Source organism: Monodelphis domestica, chromosome 1, assembly GCF_027887165.1.
Source record: "Monodelphis domestica isolate mMonDom1 chromosome 1, mMonDom1.pri, whole genome shotgun sequence".
Lineage (NCBI taxonomy): Eukaryota > Metazoa > Chordata > Mammalia > Didelphimorphia > Didelphidae > Monodelphis > Monodelphis domestica.
Window position 1 is genome coordinate 493672647 of NC_077227.1, and position 22564 is coordinate 493695210.

Genomic DNA, 22564 nt, shown 5'->3' on the forward strand with positions numbered 1-22564 from the left:
CCCCTGCATATAATCCATTTCTGAGTAAGTACTACAAACCTTTCCCACTTGACAGTACTTGTTAGAGATTGTATTGTACTAGTTCTGCCTTTGCCACTTTCTTGCCAAAATAAGCTTCAAAGTAGGAATTGAGTGTTGCATATTAAGCCTTGTGTGTGTGTCACACACACATATTATATATATGTATATATATATAATATATGTGTGTTTAACAAGATTAGGAAGGACAATTTACTGAATATAATTGGGTCACATGGAAAGGGGGAAGGGAATAATCATTTCTATAGTGTCAATTTTGTGCCAGGCATTGTGCTAAGCATTTTTTACAAATATGATCTCATTTGATCCTCATGACAACCTGGGGAAATTATTTTGTTATTATCCCTATTTTACAGTTGAGAAAACTGAGGCAAAAAGCAATTAAGTGACTTTCCCAGGGCCACACATGTCTAAGATTACATTTGAACTCAGATCTTCCTGATTCTATGCTCAGCATTCTGTTCACTGAGGTATCAGTTGCCTTCAAACTCATTTATTTCTCACCCCTCAATCTGATACTTGACTAATTTTCATAATTCATTTTTGTTCCAAACTCTAGAATAATCCAAGTGTGTTTATATATTTACTTATTAGTTAATAAGATTTTTGCATATTTCTAAATTAATCAATTAAGCTCAGAATATCTACTCTAGTTCATCAACTTAATATTAATTTAAGAAACTGGAAAAACCGCCTTTAGTAAGAGTAGCTACCCTAATCTCTATATTTATAAAAACCTAATCTCTAAAGATTAGATATTAAAGTTGCTACACATTTAGTTTAACAATAAAATAAAAATAGATAATTCTTTACATTATTTTATCTGGGAGAAAGAGCACAGATGGTTATCACCTCAAATCCTCACTGTAACTGAAGATGATTTCTCAACTTCTGAGAACACACAGTTCTACACCATTTAGTTTATTCAAGATAACAAATAAGGTCTTCTTGTTTCTCCTTTCTGTCTTTTCCAACTTATATCCAGTCATGACTGAAAAATAATCTCATCTTCTTTCAATCTTTCACTCTTAATAGTCTCCCTCCAGATTTACTCCTAATAAAATTTTCTTTAGTTAAGACAGTTCTAACAAGAAAGAAGTGTCTCCTCACCTTCTTTCTGTTTTCCCCATAGTTTATCTCAGATGAAAGTTAAACTATTTCTCACACACACTCTCCCAGACTCCATAGGGAGAAGATTCTCATAGAATGACAGTTAGAATTGTCATCCTCTTGGCTTCTCTCCTTCTTAAAGAGACAGTAATCATTTCTACACACATACATGTGCTTAGTATGCTATTTTAAAATTTATTTCCTATTCCAAGCTTTATATCTTTTGGGGTTCACTTAATTTCATTAGAGCCAAATTTAAATCCTTCTTTAAACAATAACTTTTGGGGGAGAAGTCTTTTTCTGTACTAAAATTAGGGGTGGTATTATAATAAATCCATAGTAATGTACTTGATCAAAAATGAGCACAAAGTTCATTGTCCCTGAATCTTTACAGCACCAATTCCTACTTTTCCATTTCTAAATGTCCATTTCCTTATCTTTTCACTACCTCTTCTCTCCAATAACCACCTCTTTTTTCCCCTCAATTCACCCATCTACAGCCCTGATATCTACAGGGAGCTAACAGAACAATCATCTTCTGGAAACCATATCAGTTTCTTATCTTTCCTTGTCTCAGAATTTTTTTTTTAATTCTTTGTCTTTCTGAACACAAGACTAAAGCTCTTGAATAAAACTTAAGTAGAAAGATTGAGGGGAGGTCCAGGTCACAGTCTCTAAAACATATTTACACGCCAATAGACTTCTGCAGGGTTTCTGCACCTCATAAAATTGCTTAAACTCATAAATAAAAATAATGTCTTCCAAAATGTGGCTTCCTTGGGCTTCATTCCTTTTGTTCCTACAAAGAACAAGTGAAGGACAAAGTCCTTCTTTTACCTCACACTGACCTGGAGGTCAGTCAGTCGGTGTCAAGAGCCAGCAGCTAAAATTTGAGTTTCACTGTATGTTACATTTGAGAGAATGGCTAAAAGCACTGCTTGACAGAGACAAGAAGTGCTTCCTCTATTACAAATTGATACTTGGAATCTTGGAATGCTTGTGCGTGTGTGTATGTCCTGGGGCGGGGCGGTATTCCTCTGTGTTTCCCTCCACGAAGGCCTGGAGACATCTGCCCAAAGGGTGAGGGGCATTCTTTTCACTCCCCTTGCGCCCTCTAAGGTCTCCCAGAGTTACGCAGCGCCCCACACCCCTCCTGCAAAACACACAGAGACACAGACACACAGACACAGACAGGCAGAGAGACACAAACAGACAAACACAAATACACCACACACACACCTCCCCCCCAAAGCCTGGATCCTAGGCTGTACCCCACTGCGGAGGAAGTTTCCAAATAGGATAAGTCTGAGGGGAATGTGCCAGATATGAAAAAGCTTGCCATTGACAAAACCAACTCTCCTTTCCCCATTCTCCACCATCTTCGCCACCCCCTTCAAAAAGGCAGGAATAGGGACGCTTGGGAATTCCATAACTCAGAATGACATTCATTAAGCAACTACTATATAAGTTAATGGAGTCACCACCACCGCCACCGTATGTATTTTCCCTTCCGAGTCTGTGTGCACGTCTGTGTCTCTGTGTGTGTCTGAAGTCTGCGGATGGCGTGTGGCGGTGGCTTTGCTGCATTCGCGAATGCACTCTGTCCCTTTAAGAGTCAGTTTCACCCCCCTCATTCATTCCCCCCCCCACCCTTCCTAGCGCTGGGAGGGAGAAAGGGGGGGGTGCGGGGGAACCTCGGTAGGGATTGGTGCAGCCGCCAAGGCTAGAGGGGGGCTCCTCTCCTCCTTCCTAGACTCCCCCCGCTCCCCCCCTCCGCCAGTGCGGTGGAAAAGGGCAGTTCCGTCTAGCGCTGACGTCAGGCCGTCTGCCTGCCTCAGTACCGTATCTCCATATGAAACCCAATCTCCTTGGACTTGAAGGAGGAGGCGGAGGAGGCGGAGTGGCTGGGAAAGCCGCCGCCGGGAGTCCGTCGCTCCGTCCGGCCAGCGCAGAAACAGAGTAGTAGCTAGGCGCTTTCCGCCGGCGCTGGGGCAAGGGAAACTTACCGAGAGACTGGAGAGAAGGGAAACCGAGGGGAGGGAAGAAAGAGCAGTTAGGTCCTCCCCCAGTTTGACTGTTTCTTCCCTCCACTGTTTTTTTTTGGGGGGGGGGGGTGTTTTGTTTTATAACTTAATTTCTCCAGAATTGATTTTTTTTTTTAAACGAGAAAAGCGCATTGCCTTCTCTTCCCTCTCCGGGCTGAAGCAGCGGCAGCCGCAGGATCTTCCTTTATGTGGTGCCTCCCGGAGCCCCCCTCGCTCTTCTCCAAGTCCCCCGTTTTCCTCTCCCTCCTTTTTAAATGTATAACTTAATGGGTCTCAACAGCACCGCGGCCGCCGGGCAGCCCAATGTGTCCTGCACATGCAACTGCAAAAGGTCTTTGTTCCAGAGCATGGAGATCAGTGAGTATCCTATCTTCCTTCGCTTCTCGCTCGAGTTTCCCTCGGTCCTGGCTCCACAGCAGCCTCCCTGGCCCCTTTCCTGAGGGACCCTTGTCTTGTAGCCGTCTTGCTGCGCTCCCTCTCTTCTCCCCTAAGCTTTTCTCTCGCCTCTCTAATTCCCTCTCACCTCTTTCCTTTGCTCTCTTTTCTGTCTCTTCTTTTTTCAGCTCATCTCACTTTTCTCCTCGTTTCACTCTCTTCTCACCTTTACTCTCTTATCCTAACGTCTCCTTTTCTTACCTCTTCACACCTCCCTGTTCTTCTTGCCTCATTTCTCTTCTCACCTCTCTTCTCCCCTAAGGTCTCCCACGGCAGTCCTCTTTCCTCTTGCTTCAGACTCCTCTTTCTCACCGGAGGTGCGGAATCTCTCTGTCAGTTCAGCCTGTCTGTCCTATAGATCTGTGTCTGCTTGGGATGTTTTCCGAGCCCGAAAGTGTTTTCTGTTCCGGCTTCCTCGCCTTGCAGCTCCGGCTAGAGCTCCGAAGTCTCAGACTTTTGGGGAGGTGTGGAGGAAGAAGGGCTATGGGGCAGGTGGGGTGGTGGGGTGGGATGTCCCTGTGGACGAGTTGCTCTCCCGGGTGCTTCCCCTCCCCAGAACCACTTCGGAACTGGGAGCCCTGGAGAGGGCTCATCCCTAGCCCCCTGTGTCTCTCACTACCCGCCTGCCCCATTCAGCCCAGTTCTTCAGCCCCGGGGGCAGCTTTTACCCCGTTTGGCCTCGCTGCTTCTAGTCCCTAGCTCTCCCGAAATTGTCACCTCCAACTGGGCCCCTGAATGGGGTCGGCGAGGGGTTGGGGTATCCTGACTTTGGAAGCTCTAGCCCCCCGGGGCCGCCTTGGGGAGTGAGGGAGGCTCGGCGGGAAGGCGCGCGCTGCCGCCGCCGCCGCAGGTCTCCAGCTGGCGCGATTCCCGGCTTTGTCCCTACGGTCCCTTAGCTAACCCAGCGGGGTGTGAGTAGAAGTGGGAGAGGGGCGGTGATGGCCAGGCCTTAGAGCCAGTTAAAGCCCCAGTCTCTAGCGTGAGCAGTCGGCCACTACCCCCCTCCCCTAACCCCAATAGCTCCCCTCCACAGGTATCGCACCTTGAGCCTAAGAGACTTTATGAATCAGCCTGGAGGAGGGTTTGTTTCATTTTAGAAAAGTGTCCCTTTCCTCCCGTCCCCTGGGACTGTCTGGGTCACTGCGGCTCCCCTTTGTCATCACCCTCCACCCCCTTACCCATGCCGCCTGGGTGAGGGGGAGTCTCCTACAGCTGTGGGTGCCCTGGGGAGCTCTGTGTATCTTGGGGAGGGGGGGCGGGAATCAATGAAGTTTCCATTTTACTTCCCTAAGGGGCAATAATGATGGAGCAATTAAACGGCCTCCTTATCAACTTAGCTGGTAAAAATGTCCTTCCAGACAGACGTTTGAGAGGGAGACTGTGTGTGTATGTGTATGTGTGTGCGTGCGCGCGCGTGTGTGTGCCCTGCCGGTGCGCTTCTATAAATAGCCCAGGTCTGGGCATATTGGCAATGTCTAGCCAGGACAATGGCTACACGAGCCCAAGTTTAGGGCACCTTTTGTTAATACTGGTAGTGCCCTTTAGGGGAAGGATTGGAGCCAAGCTGTTCTGTCTGTTTCTACTTGCAATTGAAATGTCAGAAAAGAACTCAAGACAATTGGAAAATATCCATCAAACAGGGACTAAGAATCCCTTCCCCCTCATGGGAACCCCTAGACACGCAGCAGATAATCGCTTTCCCTTCCCCAGGTACTTGTATTTTTATGAGACCCATCAATATTCTGGGTGCTTTATTTGTACAAATTCCTGCCTATAGTACTGAAATACATATGAGCATGTGTATGCACACACACACACACACATTTTTTTTTATTTTCCTGAAGGTTAGTCAGGGAAGACTACTTCACACCAGCATATTCACATTTGATTCTCCTAAGGATGGTAACTACCATTTTTATAGCATCTTAATGTCATTGAATTAGGGCTGAGAGAAACCTTAGAGATCATTTCACCTTATACCCTCGTTTTACAAATGAGGAAACTGAGGCATGGAGTTTAAAATAACTTGATAAAAGTCAAGATAGTAAGTAGTAAGGCTAATATTTCAACTCAGGTTTTCTGCTAATATGTATTCTTCTGTTTCTCCTAAACTCCTCTTTGCCTCAGAACAACCTTGTTGTGAAGTAGAAAGGATTGGTATTATCTCCATTTTAAAAGAAGATTGTAAGAGATCTTGACTCTCCAAGCCACTCATCCTAAGGAGCCGTTTAAACTTAGGTCTCCTGACACCAGGTCCTGTCCTCTCTTATCACTACATCAGAATGTCTTTCCAATCCCTTCATTTGCTTATCAGTATCCTCTAATTCCAGGTGGAATTTTTGTTTGGGGAAGGCTGTGTAAAAAGCTGGGGGAAGGAAGGTGGAAGTTTTATCTCTGCTGTTGTGTCCCCACTTACTGGTCAGGGACCTGCTTTGGTATCCAGATCCAAGTGGTGCTTGCAGGGTCATGGGAGTACCACATTCATTAGCCAGGGCCACATGGTGTTGCTACATATTAGACAGAATGCTTGGCCAAGATTGCAACCTCACTCACTGTACAGTACTATGCAAAAGGTAAAAATAACAAGGGGCCTTGCCTGCCTTCCCAGACAGAAGAGAAAGTGGAGCTGCTGTCAGAGATGTTGGTTTGCTTTGGTTACGAGAGTCCAGACATCCCACTCCATTCCCTCCAAATAATTAAAGCCCTTACTAAGGGCTCTGGGCAGAGTCCTTTCTTCCCTTAGCCTTTAAAATATTTTTTTCAATGTCAGGGCAGTTGAAGTGGCAAAATATCCCACTTAGTTCTCCAAGGGGCCTTTATAAACTCTTGAGACATAATTAAATGCCTATGGATGTTATTAAAATATGTTCACATGTGTTTGGAAACAAAAATCTCACCAAATTTAAAGGGCTAGCTGCATTTTATTTCTTTTTCCCAAAAATAAAACATTATGCTAGAGGGCCACCAAGTTGTTGTTAGCATTAAATGATATGTCAACCCTGTGATGTTGTGCTCCAGAACTTTATCATCTTCCTTTTCCTTGAATTCCTCTCAGGGTCTTGCATCTTACTTTTAAAAAAATTCATCATTTTTATTTCTGTCCCTTCCTCTCAACTAATCAGCCATAATGATGTTTTGGCTGACACAGAGACAGTCTTGTTAATTTAGTTGTCTGCCCTAACTGTCTGCTCTTCCAAATAGACTTCATTTCTCACTTCTGATGAAGTGAGGCTCTGGGGAGGCTGACCTACAAGGTTAGCATGGCTCACACTTTCCCCTGTCTTTTAGGTGTTCTAATTAGTTCCCACATTCAATATATTTTTTAAACACAGCCCTTAATTATTTGAGGAGAGAAGGCTGGGAAGGCAAGGACACATCTTGAAAATATTTATCTATTACTAAAACTAATCAGGTTTTTCTAAAGGTTGTGTTAGGCATTAGGAAATTCAAATATCCTGTGTTCAGATCTTGCTGAGAGGAAGATGACTTGGACAGAGTCTGAATTGAAACCTATATTTTATATAAGAAAAAACTTATTTCAGATGTATTTTTCTTTTTTAATATTTTATTTTTTCTCCAGTTACATGTAAAAACAAATTTCAACATTTATTCTTCTTTTGTTACAAATTCTCTCCTTCCTTCCCATCCTTCCTTCTCCTTCCCCCCCTGAGCCCCCCCCCCCTTGAGATGGTAAGCAATCAGATATATTTTCAAGTACTACTTTACTGCTGTTAGATTTAAGAACAAGGCACTTAAAAATGGGTCAGGCTTGAAATTTTCATTTACAAGTAATGTGGAAGACAGAGGTACTAGACGAGCCATTTTAGCTAGACTGTGTGACCTTGACTAGGTTACTTTCCCATTCTGGTTTTAATAAGATAAAAATGTTGGGCCAGATGATCTCTTAAAATCAATCAATCAACAATAATTAATCTAGTATCCAGTAGAATATCTATCAGTGTGCTAAATCCTAGGTATACAAATATAAAACAGTTCCTGACCTCAAGGAACTTAAATTCTGCCTTGTAACAGTCTATCTTTTAAAATCTCTTCCAGCCCTGCCATTCTATAGTCATTCAATGTTTTTAGGTCCCTTCTCTCCAGATGATTTTATACTCTACCTGTGAACCATCTTGCCCATATCGAGTTGATACCGTTAGGAAGAAGCTGACTTCATACATGATAGGGTCAAGCCTTACTCTTACCTTGGAGATGAGCACCCAGCTACATTCAGCCTTACTGGTACTATTGGCATACTTCAGTTGGGATCATAGAATTACAGAATGTTAGACCTGGAAAGGACTTTAGAGATAATGAAATGAGGAATCTGAGCCCTAGAGAAGTAAGGTACTGTCCCCCAAGCTGCTTAGAGAACCAGATCCATAAGCCTGATTCCCTGAGGTTCACTCTGTGGTTCTTTGTGCTGTGTTATCTTTCCACAAGTTTAGAAAAATCAGACTGGCCCTTTATAGGGAATACTAAAAAGCATATAATTTTAGCTTTGAAAATGTCCTTTGCAACATATGTAGATTTCATTTGGCTCCCTTTCAGACAAAAACTAACCTGGATTGGCTTGATCATGTAACTCTAAAGGGCCCAGGTAGGCCATTAGGCCCCTTTGACTTTCACTAGCCAGTAGGGGATGGTTTGAGAGTCAGAAAAGGCAGATATTCATTTAAATAGTTTGCTACCCAGAAAACAGATTGCAATGGAACACATCTCTTTTTTAGGAAATGGGGGGTGGTCACTGGGATTAAAAGCTGCCAAGTGCTAACAGACTTCGGATCAAAGGACAGATGTTTAAACTGCCTACTTTTGAGGAAAGAACTGTTCTCCTGGCAAGCTTTTGTTTTGTTTTGTTTCAGATTGGGTGGTGAGGGGGACTCTGATTGACTTCTTCTGTGTGCCTCCTAGAAAATGAGCCCATTGGCTTTTTATTGAAGTTTCTGATTAGAGAGATGCCAAGAAAAACTGGAGGACTGTGGATCCCAGGGAGTATTTTGTTATCTACATCCATTTATTCAACAAGTATTTCTTGGACACCTCCTATGTGGGTTGGTCATCTGGTAGGCACAGAATAGATGTGAGCTAAGCTTTTGCTTGAATGTGAGCTTGGCTTGCTGAGAGGCAGCTAGAATGTAGCAGAAAAATCTCTTTAAAAATTTGTAATCAGAAGATTGGGGAATTTGAATCTTGGCTCTGTTACCTACTTATGCAGGTCACTTCACTTTGCATTTGAATTACTATATAAATGTCAGGTATATAAATCTGATTCTTCAAAAAATTATCCACTGGCCAGAATCCTATCATCATGGATTCTCTTTCCAAACTAGAATTAAATGACTGTTGTCAGTGATTCAATTGGATCATAGTTCTATAAAATCATAGATTTAAAACTGTAAGGGATCTTAGAGATCATCAAGAGTCACACAATTAAATAAGTAATAAAAAAATAAAATAAGTAATGAAAATAATAAAACTGTAATTTAAGCTCATGGCTTCTGACTTCAAATTCAGTGGCAGAACTAGGATTTGAACTCAGGTCTGGCAGTTAATCTGGAACTCTTTCCATTGTAGCTGACTTTTAACACTAATCCAGGCAAACTATGGCTTATATACCAAATCCTGCCAGTCAGCTACAATTTGCTGACCCCCATAAAATGAAACATGTTCTTTCTTGACAGTATAAAGGGTATATAGTTTCCATTTTGCTATTAAAAATGTCTGGTTAGATTCCTTTTATATGGGGCAGTGAGGCTGCACAATAGATAGTTTTGGCATTGGAAGGGTCTAGGTTCAAATCTGGCCTCAAGACACTTCCTAGCTATATAACCCTGAGCAAGTCACTTAACCCTGTTGCCTAGTCCTTCTGGCTCTTCTGTCTGAGAACTGATATGAAGACAGAAGGTAAGGGTTTAAAAAAAAAAGAAAGAAAGATTCCCCTTCATAAAACATTCAGATTAAGTCACATCTTCCTACCCCAGGTGATGGATTACAAAGTATTTTTTGAAAGGGTTCTCTTGATTGGATAGAGGAGAAAATGGAAGACCTATTAAATGATTTGTGCTTTTATCTTTTTTTTAAAAAAGCTGGTAACTCAGAATTTGGGATTTTGTTTGTTCAGTAATGGTGTTCATTAAAAAGATGAAGTATAATATCCAGCACTCACCACTGCATGGTTGACGACAGGGCTCTGTGCCGCATCAAATTCATACACCACAAACACACAGGCACACACACAAGTCGACTTGGAGGGTTTGCCATCTACCTTGAGGGAACACTGGCATTGATGAGAAAGGATCTGTGATTTTAAGTATTAAAGTTTAAAAAAATCATGCCAGGGAATCCCTCCCCCAGTACACATACTAATATATTCTGAAGGGAGGTGGGATTGGCCCAGATATTCTGAGGCCATCTTGTTTTCCAATGGCTTTCAATTCTGGGTAAATAAGGCAATTGGTTTCTGTGAAGGAATTAGACTTATGGATGCAAAAGCAAACGTTGAATTATTCCAGGCTCAAGTCTGGCTTTCTAGGTGACTCAAGGGATGAATCTTCCTGTAACCATACCAGTCTCTCCAGCCACCATTCCCTCCCACCCCCATGTCCTGGTTAAGCCAGTTAAAGAGTTCAGGGTTAACAGGTCAGGGGTAAGCTCAATGTTTGCCGAGTCTCTAAATAACTAATTATTCCTCTCAACAAACACAGTCATGCTACACACTTCTCACTTTGGTGGCCAGCTTCCCAGTTCTCTGGAAATGGTTAAAACCTCTTTTTGATGAAGGGAAGAGAAGAAAAAAAAATCCCACAACAAATGGCCCCTGGGTGAGTTGTGTAAATTTATGCAATAGCTTTTTCAAATGAAAAAGAGTCTTGCTAAGTTGTTCCTGGAGTAAGGCTTCTCTTGTGCCAAGCTGCTTGGGGCAGGGGGGCACCAAGCAGTGAGGGGAGGGTACCTAGGAGGAGGAGGACTAAGCTGTTCTCTTCTTCAAGGCCCTGAATGTGGAGGCTAACAGAGCCCAGATCTCTGGACACCAAAATGAAATACACTGTATTAGGTCTTTTTCAGAATAACACTCCTAAACATTTAGAATGATCTATAATTCCAAGTTCTTTTACTGATGGAAAACAAGACATCCTGTGTTCTTTTGCAGCTGAAGGAGGCTTTGGAGTATTTTTTGTTGTTGTTGTTGAAGGTTACTGATTTTCAGCCCTCAGAGAATTCACTCTTGCCTGGGTGGTTTCTGCATAGGAAGGTTTTTCATTTCTGTCCTTTTTCAGGTACAGTAGTATTTAATCCTCCAGGAAAAAAAATAAAGCTTACAGATGGTTCCAAGTCTAGGGTCATGCCAAAGAAAGACACTCTTACAAATAGATTTCTCAATTCCAGTCCCTTGCCAGCCTCTCATGGGAAGAATGAGGCTGAATTGACAGGCCATTTTTAGTGTTGTCAAGTCAGTTGCTGTGCTTACTTGTGCACATGAATGATGGTGACACTCTCCACCTGCCATCAATTAGGATTGTTGGGGGGGGGGTTCCCCAGTAGTTGATATGGGTTATAGTGACCCCATCAGACTCTCTGGTCTCTCTTGTGACAAGCCATCTATGTGTGAGTCTAGTGCCCATACAAGTCAGGTACCCAGTCATTGCAGCTGCTGGTGATGAGTGGTTAGAAATAGAATTTGGGGCCAAGGAAGGAAACAGCTACCCATTTCCTATGGGGGCTGGGATCTCTGGCTTTCTTAGTGCCACACTCTCACCGTTCAGTTAATTGGCACAAACTGAAGTGTCCACACTGGAGAATTTGCTTGACATATGTTTGGCTAAGCCCCACAAGAGGATATCAGTATCATTGTTTCTAAGGATTTTTTCACTTAATTTGACCATAAAGTTGTTGGAAACAGAGGGTAGAAATACACAGGGCTAAAGGATAGCTCCTGATGCTCAATTTATTCCTCTAACTCGAGGCTTGTCCTATAGATGGCCAGAGATAACGACAGGAAAATGAGCAGGTGTCCCATCTGACAATCAACCCTGGCTTAAAAAGGAAGAAAGCTTTCAAACCTCCATGCCCAGGATGATAGGGAGCTGGCGCTTTCTTTGACGGACTCTGGCATAGAAGATAGAAGGCTGGACTTGGAGTCAGGAAGACCTGGTTTATATCTTCTCTTTGGCACTTTTCTAGGTGCATGACTGCGTGCCAGGTCCTTGGTTTCCTGATCGGTCACAGGGGGTCTATAGCTATTGTTGGTAGCATCTAGCACTCAAGAGTTATGACGCTCCAATATGATGGGGAGCATAAAGTGGTTTTTGCAAACCTTAATGCTCTATGTGGATGTCAGATATTGTTACTGGCCGACTTAGGCTCACCCTCTCCTACATGCATTGTTACTGTGTAGTTTTCTGTACTGCATCCCAAATCTTGACTCATGGACTAAAACTATATTGCTGTGCCAGTGCCTGAAGTGATTTTCAGTGCAAACCACTTGACGGCTTCTAGCTAACTCTTCCCTTCAGTGAGGAGTTAAGGTGACATTAATAAGCAGATTTTTTGACACCTCATTTCTCATCAGCCTGTAGCACAGAGGTGTTTGTTACCAGCCAGAACATATCATTTTGGAAAAGTTTCCATGGGTTATTGTGAAAGCTCTGGAGTTAGTTTGCCAACATGGGGCGATGCTGAAAATGAACCCCTTGTGTGTTTGAATGTAAGATTTGGGGATGTTCGGAGGTAGAGCTCAGCTGGTTTTCCAGTTACTCTGAAGATATTTTTAGACACTTCTTCATTTTCTGATCTTTAATTTTTTTTTCTTTTTTTTATCCTAAAACTACCTGCCATTTAGATTACAGATGTAGGGAACAAATATGGAGATTATCTAGCCCAAGGCTTCTTTTTTTTTATAGATGGGGAAACTGAGGCTCAGAAAGGAGTAATAAGTTAGTGAAGCCATGACTGGAACCTAAATTCTCTGACTCCAAATCCAACACTATCCATTCCAATACATAATCTGGAGGGAGAGGCAGAGGGAAGAGGAGAGAAAGCCCTAGACATTTAAAAAAAAAAATCAGTTGATAGACTTTCCACTCAGCTGGCATTTGCCTATGGGTCTTATTTCCACAGCCAGGTAAAAATTTTCTTTGAGAAACCAGAAGCTGATTTTGAAGGTCTAGGTAATGAACTTCTTGGGGAGTTATTATAAATATAGAGACTTAGATAAGAGGTACTCAATACATGCTTAATTGTTGACAAAACTATTTGAATTGGCCTTTCCTTTCGTTTGTAGATTTAGAGCTTCAAGGCATTTTAGAGACCCACCAGTCCAAAGTCCCTCTTTAGAATGAGGACACTGAGGCCCTGGGAAGCAAAATCTTTTGGGTTGCAAGTCGAAAAACTAGATTTGGAACTCAAGGGTCCTCTAGCTTAATCTCTTATATTCTTTCCACGGAGTTGCTCTGATTGTTCAGGAACAGCCTAGATTTGAATCTGTAGGCTCTCATATTTGTGACTGTTGAGGGAGATGTGAAAATGAAACTAATGAAAAAAATTCCAACATCAAGCATTAAGCTGTGGGTGGTGGGGAATGGGAATGGGGAGCAGTGACTGGAGTTTACATGGTTCTGGTCCCAATTAAACATTCCTTTTGAGGACAAGCACATTTCCTCCTTTCCCCATTGGTTCTTGTCCTTTGCCAGAATGGGTAGGATTAGGTATTTGGGAGAAGTTAGCATTTATTTTATGGCCGTCTGGGTAACAGAAATCAATCGAAAGTGGTCTTTCGGCAGGAAAACTCTGTTCCTTTTGACACTACTAAGGGCTTCAGTTCTCTACATGTGCAAGCACCCACCAATCCATTACAGCTAATTTCTTGGCACTGGACTTGCAAACTTTATTTATGGTGACAAGAAAACCTACCTTGCTGCAAGAAGCAACAGGATGTAGATGATATGACTGTAGGCTTTGACTTCACCAAATGAAAATTCTCCCCTGTGTACAGTTGTTCCTTTTAAAAATAACTTGGATACATTTCTATTAATCTTATCTCTTCTCTATCTAGGGTGTAGCGCATAGACTTGAAAAGGACACTCCAGCCTATAATATCCTGAGGCTTTCAAGGAGTTAATGTGTGACACACATTATTTGAATGAATTTTAGCTTGTTTTCACAGTTACCAGACTAAAACCGACACATTTGAAGGGCCTGCGGTCTTAAGCACATATCAGTCTGTTCAGTGTCTTGCTCCTTTAAAAGATTTGCAGACTTTTTTTTTTTTTTGGAGGGGGCAAGGAGTGGTAAAGTGGGGTGGGGCAGAAGGGGGGGGGTTGACTTAGAATCCCACAAAGTGTTTCAAATGAACTGCTGCAGATTTCAGACATATTGGGTAATTCAAAGAGGAAGACTTTCTTTCCAGACATATTTCAGCAGCAATCATTTATCATTATTATATATCAGTGAGCTTGGGGAACTACTTTTTACTAAGAAAAAAGGCTTTAATTATTGGTAACAGGCATAACCCCCAGACAGACAACTTTGTGATAGGGTTGGGTTTTTTTTGTTTTTTTTTTGCATGTTCTCTGAAGCAGAGTTTTTTGTGGTATTTTTTGTTCCTTTTTTTTAAAGCCTCCTCAAGCCAGTGTTGTACTAATTCTTTTCTCTTTAGAAGACTTACCCTCATCTAGATGGAACCCAGAAAAATCTTTCATACTTTGGACAAATTGTCAGATTCTCCAAAGTCAAGGATGGCCACCTAGGACATAGTAATCAGGAAGGTTGAATATTTTGTGCAAGCAGGCTCCATTTCTACCAGCCTCAATTTCCTTTAGGTTTTGACAAATTGTGTTAAGCAATGTCTCTGCCGCAAATCCTTCCTGCAGCCCCTTCTGGCTGGGATTTGAAATCAGTCTCCTTCTATTAGCACATTCCTACCATAGCCAGTGGAGATTTTCTTGGTGATTTTAATGGCAAACACAAACACTGTCCTAGAGTTGGGGCAGAAATTTCTTCCCTTCCCTGGATGATTTCCATTGCTTTCCTAAAATGCTGTTTGTCTGCATCTGAAGTATAAAAGTTCACTCTGACAGCTGATTTTAGATACTGTTTTTACCCCAGACTTAACCACACCCTGAATATATCAGGGAAAAGACAAAAGGTTATCCTATTAACTGAATAATATAAGATCTAGTCAGAATTTTTTTTACCACACCCTGACTAGATCAAGGAAAGATTAAAAAGGTTATCTTATAAATTGAATAACATAAGACCTAGTCAGATGTATTGAGCCCTGATAGGGCTAACCAAGTCCTTGCAGATTTTTGTTTCATTTCTGAAGGGCAGAAGGAACTAGATACCAAGGATAAGAAGAATTTGTTTTTTCCATTTAAAGCACAGGTCCTTACAAGTGGTTTTTTGTTGTTAAAGTTAATTTTCTAGGACATTATTAGGAAGTTTACTTCGCTTTTGATTGATGACATTTCTTTGCTCTCTGGTGTAGAATTTTCAAGTAGATGTTTGCCATGGCAAGAAAAGATCTTTAACCAGCATAATCCTGACCCTCCCATGTGCATCTTCAAAACTTAAAGCCAATATAACCAGCCTCTACAAAGCTACAAAACCACTCCAGAATGTGACAACTTCAGGCAAAGGTCTGGGTGTATCCTGAGTAATGGTTGTACTGCCTGTCCTGACTGAGGCTTCCCAGTTCACCGAGGGACCTCTCACCCTCCTTGCTGGGGAGCTCCCTTGAGAAAGGACTGTCTGTATCAATATTCGGTGACGTGGCAGTTCAGACAGGTGTGCCAGCTTAGGAATCAGACTAAAACCTATGAACCTTCTTACACGTTGGGAACCAACAGGCTTTTTGAATTGGTTCTCTCAGGGGGAAATCCTTGCAAGCAAAGACAGCTATGGTGTGTTTTGTTTGCCCCCCGCCCCCCAATCTTATTTTGTCAAACCAGTCTGCCCTTTAGGCAGAAGGATTTTCAGCCCAAATGATCAAGAAGATGACTTGCCCGCGTTGATTAAATTCCCAGGTGTATTGCATAATCCTCCCTCTCCCATCACCTGGCCTGTGGAAACATAGCCCAATAGTGGAGGTGAACCCTGGCTTTAAACCCCACCTCCACCCCCAAGTGCTTTTAATATAATAAGGGTTCAACTGACAGACAACTGAAGAACATTAGGCACAATAGAAACTGCTCCAAACATCGACTCTTTAAGGGCCATATGTCCTCCGAGGGCCCCACCTGAGCCAGGTGGCAGGCATTCAAAATGGATTTACTTAGGCTAGGAGGGGGGGCAACCCAGACTTATTGGCCTAATTTGGAGGACACTATCCCCCCCCCCTTTGGATTCTATATAGGAGCTCTTGCCACTTTTGAGTTTGTATACATTTTTGTAGGATAGAAAGCTTTTTGATCTCAAATAGATCTACTAGACGGAAGTTAAAAGACTGTGGGAAACTTTTTTTTTTTTGATATGCATCATAATCCTCTGAACAGAAGGAAATCTTTCTTTGTTACTGTTCTGCTGTAGAGCTGGTTATTTCTTTCTTGGTTTCAAGTTGTTGGTTTGGGGTAAGGGGAGGAAATGTGCTGGCTGATTCAATAAGAATTTGTAACTACTTAGACATTGGCTAACACTAGGTGAATATTTACTCTCCATTTTCAGAGAACACACAAGTGCACACCTCATTAACAATGTCTATCCCATGTAATCGAGGCCTTGGAAAATAAAGCCTCAAAAACTATATTTTCCAAAGATGGAGAAAATGAAATGATGCATTCAAATCATTGGAAAGAATCTTGTGCCTCATTTTTTTTGCTCTCATTTTCTTCTTGCTGGCTGATCTGTCGTAGCAGGTTCGTTACTCTATCGCCTAAAACAATTTAGTCAGTAATAATTCTGTAAACCGATGAATCAACTTTGCGCAAAACACCCTGAGTAATTTCTTTGTTCTTTTCTTTTTTACTTTGTAATTGGTGTCTGTAGAAGCCCGGAAGGTTTGGTCTTGTGGAAAGCATGATTCATTTATTGGTGTCTGTGCCGCCTAGTTATCATTCAGTAGTTCCAGAGTACCTCGGCAAGCCAAGGGTGATTCATACATGGCTAAGCATACGAGCAAATGGGGTCACGGCCATCTGCAGAAACTTTTCTAATCTATTTATGGTATGGGAGAAAGAAGTGGGTGTATTAAGGATGATGGAATAGGTGTCAATTACATCGGTGCATAGAACCGATTAAGTAACACTAACCATCACTTAAAAACCGCTTTCTGTCCACTGCTGGCGATCGTTCCAATAGATCACAGCTAAATGCGCTCATATCTGCTTAGTGTATCAGTCCCGTGTGTTTATGGATGGTGGTTTCTTCATCGTACAGACATGATCCTGGGGAACTTGTTGTCCCCACAAGACCCAGAAGCCAGCACCAAGTTGCCTTTGCCAATCGGGTCTGCTGACTGATAGAGGCAAGAGCTTCCATTTTTGTTTTTGTTTTTGTTTTTTTAAACATATCAAGCATATCTCTGGAGGATACTTGAGGAAAACAGTTGCAGTGAGGTTTGCAAGACTTTTCAGGCCCAGGCATTTGTCTCCAAGAAAGACTCCTCATTTTCCACCCATTTCACTAACAATGGCAATTATTAGCTATTTGCATAATACTGCAAAGCAGCATAAACTCACATAGTGGTGCTGATTTAATTTAATTATAATAGTCAGTTTCTGCTCTGACTGCTGACTTCCTTGGCTTTGGAGGGATAAGAGTTGATTTCCTCTTTATCCTGAGAGGGTGATGATGGATGATGATGATGGTGATTATGATGATGAAGATTGATGATGCTGATAATACTTCACATTTTTCTGACACTTTAAAGTTTACAAAGCACTTTCTTAACAATTCTTTAGGGTAGAGATTGCAAGTATCATTATACTCACCACTCAGAAAGGGACACTCAAACGAGATGAGATGATTTGCCCAGGATCACATAGGCAAAGTTGCTCAGTAGATTCAAATCAGTAAGACACTTGCTAAGCTTGTAACCCTGGACAAGCCATTTTACTCTATGCCTCAGTTTCTTTGTCTGCAGACCTAGGGGAAAGAAATGGCAAACAATGCCAGCATCTTTGCCCCCCCCCCCCAAATGAACTCAAATAGGGTCACCAAGAGTTGGATACAACTAAACAACATAAGTACCCAGAAAGACAGAATTTTTAACCCAGACCTCCTGACTCCAGGTCCAATGTTCTTTATGCTGCCCATAAAATTTCAGTCAACTTTCAGTTGATACCTTTTAACATGACCCTTAGCATAGTGCTGGGCACAACGTAGGTACTTAAAATATGCTTATCAACAGACCCACCACTGACCACAGGACATTTCTCACACATTACAATACAACTTCTTCTAGGGTTTTTGTTGTTCAGTCATACCTGACTCTTTGTGATTCCGTGGACCGTAGCTATCCATGGAGTATTCTTAGCAAAGATACCCGAAGGGTTTGCCATTGCCTTCTCCAGTGGATCCATTGGTCAGGCAATCAGAGGTTAAGAGATGTGCCCAGGGTCCAAAGGCAGGTCTTTCTGACTCCAAGCCCAGTAGCCCTCTGTCCACTGAACCACTTAACTGCTGTGTCCTGGGCATAGAGAGGTTAGGTGATTTGCCCAACGTCACACAGGGAGGATGAACTGAGTCTGGATTTGAACTGTTGTCTTCCTGATTCCTAACCACTGACCCCCAGCTGCCTACAAGGGGAGGGATGCTTTCATTTCTGACTTTGTATTCCCTGGTCAGTCACAGAGTGGATGCATAGTAGGTGCTTAGTAATTGCTTGTTGAAATAAGTTGAACCAAAATAAGGACTGACATCTATTTATTATCTTTGCTACAGTCACCTTACTTCTAATGCTTCATGTAATCTAATATTAAAATCCATTGTACTCCCTAAATACCTTGAGGGTGGGTGTTAGTGTTGAACCCTATCTAGGATGGACAATTTGCAATCATTTAACAATTTAACAAGGATTTAATGAGTTAGTATTCATTTCCCAGTGTGATACAAGAAAATTACTTAAGAGGGGCCAGCCTGGTGTCTCAGTGGATTGAGAGCCAGGCTTAGAGGTCCTAGGTTCAAATCTGATATCAGACACTTCCTAGCTGTGTGACTCTGAGCAAGTCACTTAACCCCCATTACCTAGCCATTACCCCTCTTCTGCCTTGAAACTGGTACTTAGTATCTATACTAAAACAGAAGGAAGAAAAAAAAAACGTTACATAGCGAGTAAGTAGGAGAGTCAGAATTGGAACCCCAGTACTCTCACTCCAAATCTGATATTCTATCCACTATACTATATGACCCTGTGGTGCTTTGGGAGTTTTAACCAGTGAAAGTGAGCAGGGCAGACAGCTTCCATCCATGCAGGCTGGTTTTGTTGGATTCCACAGACAGAAGGTACACCTAGCTGCAGCCTGTCATCCCATGCCTTCCCCTCCTCTGACCCCCATTAGAGAGTGTGGGTGAAGCAGCATCAGGCAAACACCCTGTTACAGTACCTTCCCTTGAAGATGAGAGTTTCCCCTTCAAACACAAAGCCTTTCCCTAGAAATACATCCCTATGAATGTTAGAAACTTAGAATAGAGAATGTAGATGTGGAAGGTCCTTAGTCTAGTTCAAGGGTTCTGTGAACCAAAAAAAAAGTTTGAGAGCTATATTTCAATAGAATTGATTTCCTTTGTGACCAGATGTATTTTATTTTATGCATTTTTAAGCATGATTCCGAAAAGGAGTCCAGAGACTTCACCAACCTTCCAAAAGGGGTCCATGACATAAGAGTTCATTAGAATCCCTGATCTAGTCCAACTCCTTTTGTTTTATGGATGAGGAAACTGAAGCCCAGAGAGTTGAATTGACTTGCCCAAGGTCACACCACTAACAAGGAACAGAGGACTTGTGTTTTCTGTCTCTAGATCCAGGGATCTTTCCATTGTCCAACACTGTTCTTCGGGGGAGGTAGCCCCTTTTGACCCCTTGGCAGGACGTTCTTCCTGGCCCTCTCTGCTAAGTCATCATCAATCCCACTTTATGTCAGGTTTAGCAGAACCAAACCAGAACCTGACAAGCTCTAACTCAATTCAGGAATTGTTAGTGTGGAAAACACTCCCTAGAATGTTTTATAAAGCAAAACCCTTTGAAATAATAGTAGTACTGGCTCTTTTCCAGAGACTTGGAAAGCTCTGTGATAGAGCCCATAACTCTTCTTATGGCATAGCAAATCTTCATATGCCGAGTCCCTTTATTCTGTGACTTTTGGGCCTTGTGTCATGGAAAGGGAACTCAATCTTAAATGAGAAGCCCTGAATTCAAACCTCCCCTCCTCTTACCACTTATTGGACTTTGGGTAAGTCATTTCCTCATCTAGGCTTCCATTTGCTCATTTGTAAAATGGGAAAGTTGGACTAGACAATCTGTAAGGTACCTTCTAGGTCTGTCACAGGACCCTTCCTTAAAATGAGTTTTGGAGCCAGGCAAAAAAGCCTGCCATCCCCTCTCCCCTCAAAGTGCCTCCAGGAATTCTTGGTTGGTACCTGAAATTTTTGGCCACAATGACCTCATACCCTTAGCTTAGAAGGGTAAATATCCCAGGAAGGAATAATTCTTTAGCTGTTATCATTCCTCACTGCAAATGAGTTTGAAATTATTTAACAAAGGCAGGTTCTGATGGAGGAGAGGACATTAGAGTCCTGGGTTTGGCAGAGAAAAAGCCCAGAGTTGGGGGGAGCCAAGTGTCAAACCAAAGCCAAATTCTGTCTTTTCACACTTTTGCCACAGGCTGGCCCTGATGACTTTACCAGCCCCTAAATTTTTGCCATATTTAGATGCACCTAATAATGAGTCTAAGGCCCAGAATCCAATCCCTTGATTAACTTTCTAGTCTCTGCTGATACATCTGGTGCTTTTGGCCTTTTTAAGGGCAGTGTGGTCTGATGGAAAAAAGCCCTGGAACCAGAGTGGGAAGAGCCAGGTTCAGATTGCAGCTCTGTTACTTCCTAGACATGCAGCCTTGGAATCAGTCATCTGAACAAGCCATTTCCTCATCTGTCGAAGTGGAGGGGACAATGCTTGTCCTATCTACCGCCTAGTGTCCCTAGAATTAAATGAGCTAATACATGTAAGCATCGTGTAAGCCTCAAAGCACTTTGTAAACATAATTCAGCTTAAAGCTGAAGGAAATTTCTGAACGGGGGCTACCATCTTTCAATAGGCAGGAAAAAAAACCCCTTATACAGTGGTTAAAACTCTTCTGGAAGGATTTCAGATGCATTGATGGCCACATCATGGAGAAGAAGGAATTTTTAGAATATCACAGGATTCAAACATCAGTTATTATGAAAGAGAAAAATAGATGAGCAGACAAGCTCTGGGCATGAAGTGATCTTGTTAAGGGGGCTGGGAGAGCAGAACTATAAGGTTAAGAGAAAAGTCGAGTAGATAATCTGTAAGCAAAACTGAACATAAAGTTAATGGTAGAACTGAGAGAAATCATAGGACATAGAACATTGAATGTCAGTGTTGGAAGGAACTTTAGAACCCAGAATGTCAAACTTGGGAGGAACTTTAGATTATGAGACATTGAATGTCAGAATTCAGAAGAACGTTAGGCCACAGAATGTCAAACTTGGAAGGAACCTTAAAACATAGAATATTGAATGTCAGAGCTGGGAGTGACCTCAGAAATCCTCTAGGCTTTTCTTTTCATCATCTAAATGTGAGAAAATGGAAGCCCGGAGAATGGAAATGAGTTGATTAAGGTTGCTCAGCTAATTAATGTCAAGGCCCAGAATAAAATCTAGGACTTTTCATTCCTCCTTCATGGTTCTTTCTGTGTAAAAGCTGTTTGGCTGTCCTCTAAGAGATAGCTAGGTGGAGTAATTAAATGTGAAGTTATGAAGACCCCAACTCAAATTCTATCCCAGGATATTTACTAGCTGTGTAACTCCGGGCAAGTCACTTGATCTCTTTTAGTTTGTTTCCTAATTTGTAAAATGTAGATAATAATAATAATAATAGAACCCATCTTACAGGTTTGCTGTGAGGATCAAGTAAGATATCACACACACACAGAGCACTTTACAAATCTTAAAGCACTTTCTTTTTCACATCACTGGGGTTGGGGCCATGAAGCCCCTGCAATCTTGAAAATGCTAGTAAAAAATTTTTGGCCCTCCCTTCATGCCAGAGAAGTCAGCATTTTTTCCATTTCCTTTATGGAATGTTTATAGTACCTTGTTGTAAAATTTGAATGAAGCATTTGGTCACAGGCCATATGTAGATCCATGTTAAGTAAAAATGAGTTTTTCTATGTGGAATACTGGCCTTCATGCGTCATCTGCAGCTTCCTCAAAACTTTCCCCCAATTCCCATTTAATTTGTTTTGCCGACACACCATATGGTGAACCCCAATGGGCAAAATCGTATGTAGAAGGGATACCTGCTTAAAGACTGGTATTCTAATTGAATCACTAAGGGATAAAGTAGAAAGAGGAAGAACTCAAAATCAACCTCAAACATTTACTAGCTGCGTGACCCCAGGCAAGTCTCTTAACTTCTGTTGTCCTCAGTTTCCTCAACTGTAAAACAGGGATAATAACAGCACTCAAGCCTCCCAGGGTTGTTGTAAGGATCAAATGAGATGATAATTGTAAAGCGCTTAGTGCAGTCCTTGGCACATAGTAGGTGCTTAATAAATATTTGTTCCAGCCCTTTATTCCCCTTCTTGAGAGGGAATTTAGAGTTACAAATCAAGAAATGAACCAGACAAGTTGCTAGCATTTGCATTCCTTTGTGGGCTGGATCCAGCCTCTGCTTCTGCCAGTTTTTACAGGTCAAAGGTTTATACCAAGGCCACTTCTCTGTTGCTTATTGAGGCAATTAGTCTGGTAAGTCA

The 22564-nt window shown here is 42.1% G+C and overlaps 1 protein-coding gene across 2 annotated transcripts in view; it reads left to right on the plus strand.

Annotated features, from left to right (window-relative positions):
* The first annotated feature begins 2922 nt into the window (after positions 1 to 2922).
* The window catches only part of PMEPA1 (prostate transmembrane protein, androgen induced 1), a 90399-nt gene continuing 70757 nt past the window's right edge, over positions 2923 to 22564 (plus strand). Inside the window, exon 1 of one of the 2 annotated variants that reach the window (XM_001377706.3) lies at positions 2923 to 3551. In XM_001377706.3, the coding sequence (XP_001377743.1) occupies positions 3449 to 3551 (103 nt within the window). In that variant the 5' untranslated portion in view covers positions 2923 to 3448. The remainder of the gene's footprint in view (positions 3552 to 22564) is intronic. The other variant, XM_007475673.3, reaches the window with a different exon arrangement.